Source organism: Podarcis pityusensis (assembly GCF_964106645.2).
Source record: "Podarcis pityusensis genome assembly, chromosome: 3".
Classification (NCBI taxonomy): Eukaryota; Metazoa; Chordata; class Lepidosauria; order Squamata; family Lacertidae; genus Podarcis; species Podarcis pityusensis.
This window is the reverse complement of record NC_138026.1, coordinates 71,199,232-71,212,024: the sequence shown is the minus strand read 5'-3', so window position 1 is coordinate 71,212,024 and position 12,793 is coordinate 71,199,232. Positions and strand designations below refer to the sequence as shown.

The window sequence follows — 12,793 nt, the reverse complement described above, 5'->3', positions numbered from 1 at the left end:
GCATTTGTCTGTTAATTGTAATTATAATCCCACCTATCAACACTACCAGACCCACATTTAAGACAAACATTTTGCATGAAGACAAACATTTACATCTCACTTCTACACTCACATTTAAGACAAACATTTTTCACATGTGCTGGTATGTTTCCCCAGTTCTGCTAGAACACTGAATTCTAACTGGTAGGTTACTTCTAAGGGCATTTAAAGGCATTTAATGAATTATCCAGGGTAGAACTGGGAATAAGGTCTATCCGAAGATATCTGCTCCTTTTCATAAAGAAATTTAAGTGTACTAATTTGAAAAACTCATCCCATGTGCCTCAAAAAGCATTCTAAAAAACTGTCAAGCTTATTATGTTATTGTTTAGGAATCAGCTTTTTAAAGAAAGCATTATTCCAAATACATTCAACTGAATGGCTTTACTATTATAAGTAAAGGTAAAGGGAACCCTGACCATTAGGTCTAGTCGTGGCCAACTCTGGGGTTGCGGCGCTCATCTCGCTTTATTGGCCAAGGGAGCCGGCGTACAGCTTCCGGGTCATGTAGCCAGCATGACTAAGCTGCTTCTGGCGAACCAGAGCAGCGCACGGAAACGCCGTTTACCTTCCCGCCGGAGCGGTGCCTATTTATCTACTTGCACTTTGACGTGCTTTCGAACTGCTAGGTTGGCAGGAGCAGGGACCGAGCAACGGGAGCTCACCCCGTTGCAGGGATTCGAACCGCCGACCTTCTGATTGGCAAGTCCTAGGCTCTGTGGTTTAACCCACAGCGCCACCCGTGTCCCCTTTACTATTATAAAATACCACAACACATGCATCCGCCTAGTAAAAAAGTGCTCTGCCTCTCCTTTCAAAGAATTTTCTTTATCTGGGGCAATTCCACTTTAGCTGCATTAAAAAGCCAGGCACCTCCATCAGCATAGCTGGGACCAAGTGCCATTTAGTTCCTCCCCCTACCCTCAGTAGCCTCTCTTGCACTGGCCATTCTACTTGATTATTATGTAAAAGTGGGCTATCAATGTACTTCTTTTTATTATCCCATGCTTTCCTTTTGTATCAAGTCTACCTGATAGTGGATGTTCAGTATTATGATTGCTCGCTATCTACTGCAAATAAGTTTTATTAGTCTAAATAGCCGTACTGTAAAACCATTAAAGCAACGTTGTTTGCCTAGTAAAATGAGTTTTACAACCAGCTCATACTGTCAAACAAAACAAACTAAACATGGAACTCAAACACGTTTATTTCAAGTTTTAGCACAACCCAGCTACACAATAAATATTGCTATTATTCTTCACCGAGAGATTTCACACCAGGCCAGCCTTCCAGATAAATCTTAAAGCTAACCGCATTTCCCTCCCCTCCCCCTTCATTCATCCTTCCATCCTTTACTTCTGTCTCCCTCCTGGCCTCTGAAAATACCCCACTCTTTCCATACCCTTCCTATTCAGATTTCTTTTAAGCTCTGTAATATTTAACAAGAGCTGCAGTACTTTTAAGTCCAAGAAAGAGCTAGGGACAGAAAAGAGATATACACAGCAGCAACTGGAAGCACTCAATCTATAGACCATCATAAGGCAGGATGAACATAAGAATAGCCCTGCTGGATCAGGCCAAGGCCCTATCAAGTCCATCATCCTGTTTTCCACAATAGTCAACCAGATGCCTATGTGAAGCCCACAAAGAATATATGAGCACATTGGAAATATATGATGACAGATTCCTTCCTCAATATTTTCTGCTTTAACTATATCCTGCCTTTGGGTAAATTCTCTTGCTCAAAACAAGCTATATAGATATACACACACACAAAAACCATACAGAATCCTTTAATTTCCCCCCATAAGCTTACCTAGATTTGAATTACTTTTGGTGAACTTTAATATTTGGAGTGTTCTTATGCTTTCTAAAATACCAATTATTACTAGTGCTCCAAAGCTTTGATTAGTAGGTCTGTCAGCATTCTAAACACAGGTAATTTATATCAGCATAGGACCACCAACAAGCAACTCTGCTCTTTAAAGGCACATTGTCATGAAAGTTGCAAATACATACAGTGGTACCTCGGGTTACATACGCTTCAGGTTACATACGCTTCAGGTTACAGACTCCGCTAACCCAGAAATATTACCTCGGGTTAAGAACTTTGCTTCAAGATGAGAACAGAAATCGTGCTCCAGCGGCACGGCGGCAGTGGGAGGCCCCATTAGCTAAAGTGGTGCTTCAGGTTAAGAACAGTTTCAGGTTAAGAAAGGACCTCCAGAACGAATTAAGTACTTAACCCGAGGTACCACTGTAATAGCTTCCTCATTCTTCCTTCTGGCTTGGTAACAAAGATGAAAGACCAGCCTACCATTGGGGATGATACAATCGTGCCTTTTCTTCTAAGAACCAAATGAAACTGAAGCTTACTTGTCCTCTGCAGAAGCTTATGCCAATGGATCCAACAGGGTCACTCAGCAGAATGGGGAGAGAAGCAGGTTTTGGCAATACTCCCATCTCCATGCAGCTCCTTATACCCCATATATCTACTCTGGAGATTAGAAGGCTCACCTTAATAGATTTAAGGAGCACGGAAAGCTGGAAGGGGGAGGGAAAGCACCAAAAATGGCTTCTCTCTCTATTCTCCTGACGAAAGCCTTACTGTCAACAAGGTTAAACACACTGGGTTGTATCCAATTGTGTCATTCAGCTATTTATAATACTGATGAACTCATTTTGAAACCATTGTAATTCTAGTAGTCTGTAGACTTATTTTAAACTTTTATAATTTTTGGAAAGCTGTAATATTTTCACTCAAATAGTGGTAGCTTCTGTGTATTAAATCACTAAGAAGAAACTCCCTCCTCCTTCATACTATAACAAGGAACGTTCTTTGAGAATTTAAAAGATGTAAACACATGTTAACTATCTTTTTTACAAGGAAAGAATTAGTTTACAGTCCTGTAAATTATACTGGGGACAGCAACTTCAGAAATAACTGCTGGTTTTAGAAAGAGGAAGGGCACTGAGTTGGTTTCATTTACAGTGGTACCTCGTGTTACGGACGGGATCCATTCCGGAGGTCCGTCCATAACATGAAATGCCCACAACTGGAAGTGCTGCATCTGCGCAGGCACAATTTGGCGCTTCTGCGCATGTGCGAAGTGTGATTTAGAGCTTCTGTGCATGCGCGTGGCGAGACCAAGAAGTAACCTGTTCCGGTACTTCCGTGTTGCTGCGTAACGCGAAAAGACACAACATGAAGCAGACGCAACACGAGGTACAACTGTACTAACATACTTGGAGGGGTGGGAGGCATATCTTCAAAATTTTGAGTTGCAGATATTAAAAGTATCTGAAGTTGAATAACCAAAGTAGCAGAGCTGGCTTTCTGTTGGCCAAAGAGTACATGATATCATTATGTGGTTGGATGATGCACTAACAAAGCCCTGGATACTAACCATACACAACCTGATGATACTTACATTGTTAAATAATACATTAGATACTATATACCCCATAACTTTCTGAAAAGATTTGTGTAATTGACCTCCTTTATAATGTTTTGTTTTGAAGTCTTCAAGGTAATATTTTTGTTTCCTGTTAATTATGTTGCTTTGAATGTATACTTTCTTCAGTAATGTTTTATTCTGGATTGTTTTATTTGATGTTTCAATGCATTTTAAACTGCTTTGAGATTTTTTCTTAAAAATATAAAGAGGTCTAGAAATGAAATTAATCATAATAAACCACTGGTATCCTACAGAGATGAGAGAACAATGTGATTTGCTACCTCCTTCAATAGCCTCCCTAACAAACTGTGCGAACACAAGAAGATACAACTTTGCTTTAATGCCTGTAAGTTTACAATATTTTAAAGCCATTCAAAGATTCAAAGGCAATGTAAAAAAAAAAGTGAATTAGTAATAAAATCCAAAATTTGGCAGCATACAAAGACTCTGTTAACACTTCCCTAGGCCACAAAAGATGGCGGGGGGGGGGGAGTATGACGAAAGTTATCTGCTTAAAAGGGGAATAGACAAGATAAATCTGTTATATTTCTATTTGTTAAAAATCCGCTTTTGTTCCAACTTTGATTCTAAGACTGCAATTCTATTACATATTTACTTGGCAGTAAGCTTGACTGAACCCAATAGAACTTGCTTCTGAGTAAACAAGCATATGTTCAACTTACAGAACACACTGGGCAACTGATTAACTCTTCAACAAGCTGAAATGAAACCTTTAGCTTTAGTAAGTAATGCAAACTATATTATAAAGGAGTGTTTATCATTTAAACTATTAGTGCAAAGTAAGAGCCCTAAAGAAAAGATGCTTCCAGCTTCTGCATAACTGTTTCTCTCACTCTTTTATTTCTATGTGGGGCCTCCCTAGAGCTTAACCTGGAAACTGCATCTGCTAAAGAATGCAGCAGCTGGGTTGTTGACTGGGGCATCCTGTGGACACCATATGGAAAGTTAAAGGTACAGGATGCCTGGACAGTTAAGTCCAGTCAAAGGCGACTATGGGGTGCAGCTCTCATATTTGCAGATATGTTGCAGATTTGTTTTTCTTGTATAGTTTTATTGTTTTGTGCAAATGGTTTTATTGCTTTTTGAAACTGTATTGTGTGTTTCTTACTTCTATCTCGTACACCACTTCAATGGTTTCTGGCAATTAAGTGGTGTAAAAATCTGTTAAATAAATAAAATTTAAAATACTGACTTTTAATCCTTTGCAGCAAAACTAAGTAGAACTGAGTGACTTAAAAAGGTTGCAAACGTACAGAGGATCATGTTCCACCCTCTATTCCTTCTGTTTTCTTTTTAAGCTGGAATCCTTCTTTCCTTCAACTAATTAGTATAGGTAACTAAACAAGCATTATTCTATGACTTGCTTTGTTGCCTTCCAGCTCCAATTGAAAAGGTATCATAACTATTACAACAGTAAAAGCTTAAGGGCCCTGTTATCACTTGCATTCACTAGCCAGAGCAGAAAAAGTCTGTCACTATATACAGCGGTACCTCGGGTTAAGAACTTAATTCATTCTGGAGGTCTGTTCTTAACCTGAAACTGTTCTTAACCTGAAGCACCACTTTAGCTAATGGGGCCTCCTGCTGCCGCTGCACGATTTCTGTTCTCATCCTGAAGCAAAGTTCTTAACCCAAGGTAATATTTCTGGGTTAGCGGAGTCTGTAACCTGAAACGTATGTAACCCAAGGTACCACTGTAATTACCCTAGGCAGCAGATTTGACAAAGCCTAGATACTGGCTATCTAACATATAACCAAGGATCTATCCTTATCCATCAAAACCAACGTTGGTCTCTAGCAACTTTCTACTACAGTGATCAGATAGATAAGTATTTAAGGGGAGGCCTTCTGCAGATTGGCAACTGCAACTTTTTAACTGCCAACAGTTTAACTGTTATATATAAAATATTTGCCATGTTAACACATGTCTTGTGTTAACAGTCCATGGGTTTCAGCTGGTAAATGAACTGACCACCTGCCCATTTTGCTCTGCCCCCATTATTACTATTGTGTGCCTAGCTCTAAAGACTGGATTGTCAGGGTTCAAATAGTAAAAAAGAAATAGACCCCACAGACCTCAATCTGCCCTCCCCTGTACTGAAGCAACAACTTCATATCTAGGTACCCTAAAGTTTCAAATTCCATTCAAGGTCCCTTCATACATGCCCCTTGCTTGCCCTCCAAAATCCTTTCACAAACAAATGCCTTACCCTCCTTTTATTAATTATGCTTTTCCACTGAACCATAGTCACTCATCCACATATTTTCCTTAACAAACTGTCAATTCCACATGCCCCTATAGCTACAGAGCTATCAAGTGGAATGGAAGAGATGCTTATGTTGTGACATGTAACTGTTACTGGTAGCTCAGCCTTCTAGGCTCTAAAAATGACCATGCTCTATGGAATGCTTTAGTAATGGAGTGAAACTGTGGAGACCTAAAGAAGAGGACTGCGTAAGCCCCTGAATCTTACATTCAACAGCCTAGGTTAAACAAATCCTGACTGCACTAAATGGTTTATTTAACACTGACACCGCAAAGAATCTATCACAACTTATTGCATATTTTGGATATAGCCTTTTGATATATTTTGGAAATGTTGCACCAAACATCTATTTCACACAGCTTAATAAAATGATACACTAGAGCAGGCATGTCCAACTCCCAAGAGACTGTGATCTACTCCCAGTATAAAAAAACTGGCAGTGATCTACCCATTGTCATTGGAGGAAGGACGAGCGTGCGTGGGGTGGGTGGACTGCCCAGAGTTTTTGAGCTCTTTTAGGAGGGAAGTGACCAGAGTTGTTGGGCTTTTTCCCCACAACTTTTTGTACACAATAAGGATCCCGCGATCTACCAGGATCAGCTGGGGATCTACCAGTAGATCACAATCTACTGGTTGGACATCCCTGCACTAGAGAACTCTCAACCAATACTGGAACCAGCAAGGTCAGCTGCATCTGCCCCTGTCACGTTGAAAGCAACAAGTACCAGAACAGAACAAACTGCTGCAGTGTTCAGTGACTCCTGTAAAGCCCTCAGTTACAAGGGGGGGGGGACCAGTAGCAGCCACAGCTGTTCTTACAACAGTCCCCTTATTACTCAACCCTTTGTGTTGGTTCAGCATAACTGAAGTAACACACCTCTCCATATCCTTGAAACTAAACTTGAAACCTGCAAGGGCAAGAGGGTCACCCTAAACCTGCCTGGGCTTTTGACACAGTCAGAGTAATATGCAACATGTCCCCTGGATAAGGGGATGTTTCAGTGGCAAGCCCCAATTTTAGCTCATTACCAAGACTTGTATAATCAAACTGAAATACTCCAAAAGGATTACTCCAAACTTGGATGTCATTCACAACCATAGTATAGCCTTTAGCATCCAAGGCAATAATCCTCATTTATTAAGTTAGCAGCACCATCCTGTGTGCATGTTTTGCCTAAATGTTTCACTGAGTTCAGTGGCTTTTATAGAATAAACAAAGCATCTAGGTAGTGAACATAACACTTGCATAGAAATATTTTACCAACAATGGGACAGTGATACACAATAACCAACTGTTGTATTCATCAGAATATGCTGTGTAAATAGAAGATTCTTAAAGTACCAATGGGGCTTGCTTAATAATAGTAAGAAAGGAGTTCCGCATCCTAGACACAGACACCTGTGTCATATAGAAACAAGATGAACATCATGTGGTATCGTTAAAAGTGACTTTCTGGCTAAACCCAATGATAAGGCAGGAATATGGGGCAATGCAGTCCCTCAAGTAAACTGGTTCCAACCTGTTCACAACTTTATATAATATGATTTTAGCCATCATATTTTAAGTACGTCTACTGCTTAACATCAGAGTTAATAAGCAAAGAGTGCATACCAGAACAAAATAAACCTATCTATATTACACAATAGGAACCTCCAAACTGACTCAAACCACTTCTGGGGTAACAGAAGGCTCACTGAGAAGATTAGTTCATACTGCGGCACAATAACTATTATCTATAGTGAGTATTATTATCGCCATGACAGAAAAAGTAGGCAACATCACAGAAAGAAGTGCCTAAAATCAAGAGAGCAAATCAATAGTACCTTACCTATTAACACTGAACAGGCTGACAATGCCACAGTATTTTTTTTACCAATCGCCACAAAATAGTTGTGAACACACACACAGGGTGGACTGCAGTTATTTGAAAACACTGTCTGGACTTAACTAGATATGGAAATTAAAGAAAAAAGGGTTAGTGTGGAAGCAATCCTTCGAAGCAGATGAGCACCTTAATGTCAAACATAGAAGTGCACTCTTAATCAAAGTCAGCATGCACAATCTTTCTGCCCTCTCCCCAGACCCTGAAACAGTGCCCCTGACTCTGAATGCTGAAGTACTGAGGTAAGATTCTACTTGCAGCAGTTGACCTATAAGCAAATGCATCATTGCACAGACATTCAGATTAACTTTCTCAACACCAGAAGTTTCAAAGAATCGGCTACATCTTTCAGATTCTACTTGAAGTCCACAATTATGTGTCTGTTGTAACAATTATACATTAATACAAGTAACTGTTACATATTGTCATACCACTTGCACCTAATCCTGCATTGTCTGGTATTTTTTATTTCCCATTTCTGCATTGAAAGCAACACAACTAAGAACTAAATGGCTGGGCTATTTGCTTCATTCCCAATACTGTACACTCAACTTTTTAAAAGTAGTCTGCTATGTGCTGCACGGTAGACTGTCATTCAAAAAAAAATCAAAAAAGCCTATGTCGCCATACAGTTTAGTACAGTGGACCCTCGGGTTATGTTTCCTTCGGGTAACGTAACTTTCGGTTTGTGAACGTGGCAAACCTGGAAGTGTATACTTCCGGGTTTTGCCCCGCACACATGCGCAGAAGCGGCACCTCTAGGTGCAGACTTTTTGGGGTACGTACGGACCCCCGGAACGAATTAAGTTCATACCCAGAGAGTCCACTGTAGTTCTTTCAATCCCAGTCAAAAGCCTGCAGTACATGAAAGAAGAGGCTTATTGTTATTGTTACCAGCACTGTTTCTTCAGCTGTTCCTTCACTGTTATACTCCAACCACTTCCACCTCACGCATCAGAGCGACAATACGCTTAACCTATGAAAGCTCTTGAAAAAATGACTCTTTTTCACTCAACAACCAAACACTGTGACATCAAACTGGGAGGTGCAACATTTCAAGTTTTAAGGCCTTTAAGCCTTCTACACAAGCTAGAAGCAGCTGTAATGACATCATATATTTTTACACATATTCTACAAAATAGAACTATATTTGATATTTCAACAAGACAAACAAAATTAATGTATGTGTTGGAAGCAGCAAACATAAAAATTACTCAAGAAAATTTTGAAGGCCTTCTATACTGCAAACAAATTTAGCATTTTGTTACCACTTGCACATATAGAACATGAAAATTAATGGACGATCTAGAACAGGCAAGTAAACTGAAACAGAAGTTTGCATCTTTCACCCTCAGAATTTGAATATTTGGGTAAGGGAAGCTGAGATTTAAAGTATGAAGTATGATGTTTACAAATCTGACTATACCCTCTAAACTGCCACCCCCCCCCCAAAAAAAATAAGCAATACTTCATGCATTTTATTTTAATGGCAATGTCCTATAGCCATTCTACACTATAAATAAAAACAATTTTGTATGTTTGATTGCACCTTTTATTTGCTTGCCTGTGTCAGTGTTTCTTTTCATAACTTCATCAAAGCAAGGAGTTTTAAATTATCAGCTTCCTGCTTCAATACAACTAATGTAGTGAGTTAGATTCATCACCAATAGCCTCTCTTACCACAAAACACAGAACTATTGTATTTCTGACTCTAGCAGTACATCCAACATACAAATTGGACTTAATGAAGTAGTTCAAAGCCATGTCTTTCAACTTAATTTTGAAAATTACAATCATATTCCAGATTTGTATCACTGAAGTATAAACAAATTTCAAAAAGGGTACCACATGTAAAGTCTCAATGAAAAGTTGTCAACCTAAAGGGACTTTATATTATTTCAGAAAAACAGCAAATGCATGAGTTTTAAGGAAGAAACATATTCCAATCACAATAAGGTGTCAGGATGACCAAGCAGGTTAGAATATAATGGGCCTGACTGAGTTACCAAATATCAAATTTCATGCTTTCTTAATGATACAGCCGCTATGCTGGTCACAGAATGATAACTAGTATGCAAATATAAAATTTTCTTATTTGAAAGAAAAGCATACTGACATGAAATTTGAAATACAATTCTGTATTTTAATAATTTTCAATTACATATTTATAAACCACTTTAAAAACAGAAAAGCTGAACAAAGCCACACAGTTAATTGCAAGTCTAACTTTCAAACACAACTCTTACATCCTATTGTTTGAATAATGAGAGCATTTAAAATACTAGCCACATTAAAATTTTGCATCAGAATTCTAGTATAGTCATTTAACTGTAACATGCACGTACAAAATTCTTCATTAATGTAATCACACTTCTCTAGATAAAGGGTGTTTCTTCCATTTAACAATCATATCAAATACCGTATTTTTCGCTCTATAAGACGCACCAGACCACAAGACGCACCTAGTTTTTGGAGGAGGAAAACAAGAAAAAAATATTCTGAATCTCAGAAGCCAGAACAGCAAGAGGGATTGCTGTGCAGTGAAAGCAGCAATCCCTCTTGCTGTTCTGGCTTCTGTGATAGCTGCGCAGCCTGCATTCGCTCCATAAGACGCACACACATTTCCCCTTACTTTTTAGGAGGGAAAAAGTGAGTCTTATAGAGCAAAAAATACGGTATTTCTTCTCAATTTAGGAAAAGCATTAGCAAAGGATAAGCCCTTTAGGAAAAGCATAACCACTCTGTGAATATTGTTTAAGAACAGGTAAGTACAAAAATAAAAAAATAACATGTATGCCTCATAGAATGTTTGCCTGTATCTGGCAAATTACTCTATACATCAAGCAGCCTGAATTTATAATGTATAACACTGGTAACAAGAGAAGCAAGTCTAACTTTCAAACACAACTCTTACATCCTATTTAAATCCCACACATTTCTTTAAACAGAATGTAATAAAGAGAAATACTGTAAATGCAGGAAAGATTCAGTAATGTACATGTCAGATCTAGGTAAATTTGACAAATGTAATATAGAACAAGACAGATCTAGATAAGTTTGAAAAAATGTAAACAATGTTGTTGTATTTTGTTCCGTCCCAAAATATATGAAAACATTTGTAATTATAAAACATTTTAAGTTTTTTAAAATTTTTAATTACAAATGGGCTAGCACTGGTTATTTTTGGAGCAGTAAAAATGGCTGCCTATAGCTTGTAGCTAATAGGCCACTAACCTCTCTGGGCCAGGGGGCACCATTTGGAATTTTGAGTAAGTGCTGTGGACACCAGTCACAAAATGGTTGCTATAGGGGCGTGGTATAGCACAAAATGGCTGCCACCTTCAAAGAAAATGAGAGAGTCACAAAAAGTGTAGGCATGTCCACCCTCCCATCAACAGAAATGGCACTTTTCTTATCCATTGCTGCACTGACAGAGCTCTTTGCACCTCTCCTATGTTCAGAACACAAAAAGCATGGGTGTCCAGGCCTGGCTTTCAATTGAAACATAGAAATATTTTAGGATACATGTTCAATACAGAACCCGCTTCCAGTAGAAACAGGACTGAAGCAGGAAGGCAAACAATCTCTCATGTGTTAAAGATTTTTGATGGGCTATTTCACAGGAGCTTTAAGAGGGACTGGCAGGCACACTGGCACCCACGAGCACAGTGTGTCATTATAAAATTGTAAAAATATCTGGAAGTGTTTGGAAGCTTGATTGCCTATCAGCTTCCTCCCCTCAAAACAAAACTGGTACTCAATCTCACTTTCCTATAACAGAAAGTGACTAAAATGAGTTATGCCAAATGAAACACCAGAGTTTTGTAAGGGTCTTCTGCCACTTTAAGAATCCAGTTAACAGTATTTAACAAACTGGTACATAATTCTTTTATTTTGTTTTTGTCTGGTTTTGCTCCTTATAGTGGTTCAAAATCTGAACTCAGCCTAGATAAGGTTGTATTCAACCAAGTTATCCCAAGTCTGCTTGTGCAGTTGAACTTCTCTCTATACACATAGCCCAAGCACCACCAAATCTGCTCTGAAGAGTTAGAAAAACTGCCAGAACAGATTTGTCGGGGCACACAGTGGAGGAAAATTTCCGCTCTACAAGCACATAACAGGACAAAATTGTTGGACACTATACACTTAAAGAGGCTTCATACCTCTCATTCACTGTATTCTTTTTTAAACTTCTGTTGAAGACGGGATGTGAACTGGGAGATATCAAGAAGAGAGGTATTCAAAGTTCTTTACGGTTTCTTCAAGAACACTTGTTGACAGAACACCAGCTGCAGACCCGACCTTCTGCATGAGTAAGAGGGATCAGAAAGGCTGCCAAACATGCCAGGGGGAGGAAGGGCAGAGACTTTTGTAAAATACACATGCACCAAGTATACACACTATCAAAGTTTGAGATAATCTATCTGAGAAGGCTGCTACTGTTTATTTCCATGTTTGTCTCCACTGAAGCTTTTGAACATTTTTTACAAAAGACATACACGTTGCTATGCCAAGGTTATAGAAAATTTTGGGGCTACTTCCAGACCACTGATCTTTTCAGAAAAAATTCTCCTGAATGTCCAGTTCTGACAGAGAATATATATGTTTCCGCTTGAAAACAATGCCAAAAGTCCTCCCCGCCACTAGAAATATTGGTGGAAAATACCCACAAAGGGTTCCAGAAGAGTCAAGGCCAGAGCTGTACAGTATCTGCCTCACTGATCCCAAATGAACAGGAGCAAATACATATTAGGTTAAGTCTGTGAATAGGAAAATTCCAATCATAATTTTAAATTCTGTTTTGCAGGATGGGGGGCTTTATCTCTTGCCTTTATTTATATATTTGAATTGTACTCCTAATTTATTAAAGCTGTAATTTAATCTTCCAATTCAGTTGAAGTTTCTACAGAAAATATTGCATACAAAAAATGAAAACAAAAATCCTACAGAACAAAGTTCAAAGAATACTGTATATGTAAGAGACTGAGCACATACTTCACCATCAATTTAACAAAATCATTTAAGGTTAAAATAAGCTTACTAAAGCTTGCTTGGTGGCAAGCTCCATTGAGTTCAATGGAAATTACTTCTTAGTAGACATGCTTAACGCATAGAATTTTGTTGA

General features: G+C 38.7%; 1 protein-coding gene across 11 annotated transcripts in view; it reads right to left on the bottom strand.

Moving 5' to 3' along the window:
- QKI (QKI, KH domain containing RNA binding) overlaps positions 1-12,793 on the bottom strand; it is a 112,577-nt gene that overhangs the window by 95,352 nt on the left and 4,432 nt on the right. Inside the window, exon 1 of one of the 11 annotated variants that reach the window (XM_081000724.1) lies at positions 11,832-11,853. The exons of the other annotated variants lie outside the window; for them this stretch is intronic. Within the exon in view, the coding sequence (XP_080856850.1) occupies positions 11,832-11,838 (7 nt within the window). The 5' untranslated portion in view covers positions 11,839-11,853. Of the gene's footprint in view, positions 1-11,831; positions 11,854-12,793 lie in introns of those variants that run through there. 11 annotated transcript variants of the gene reach the window in all.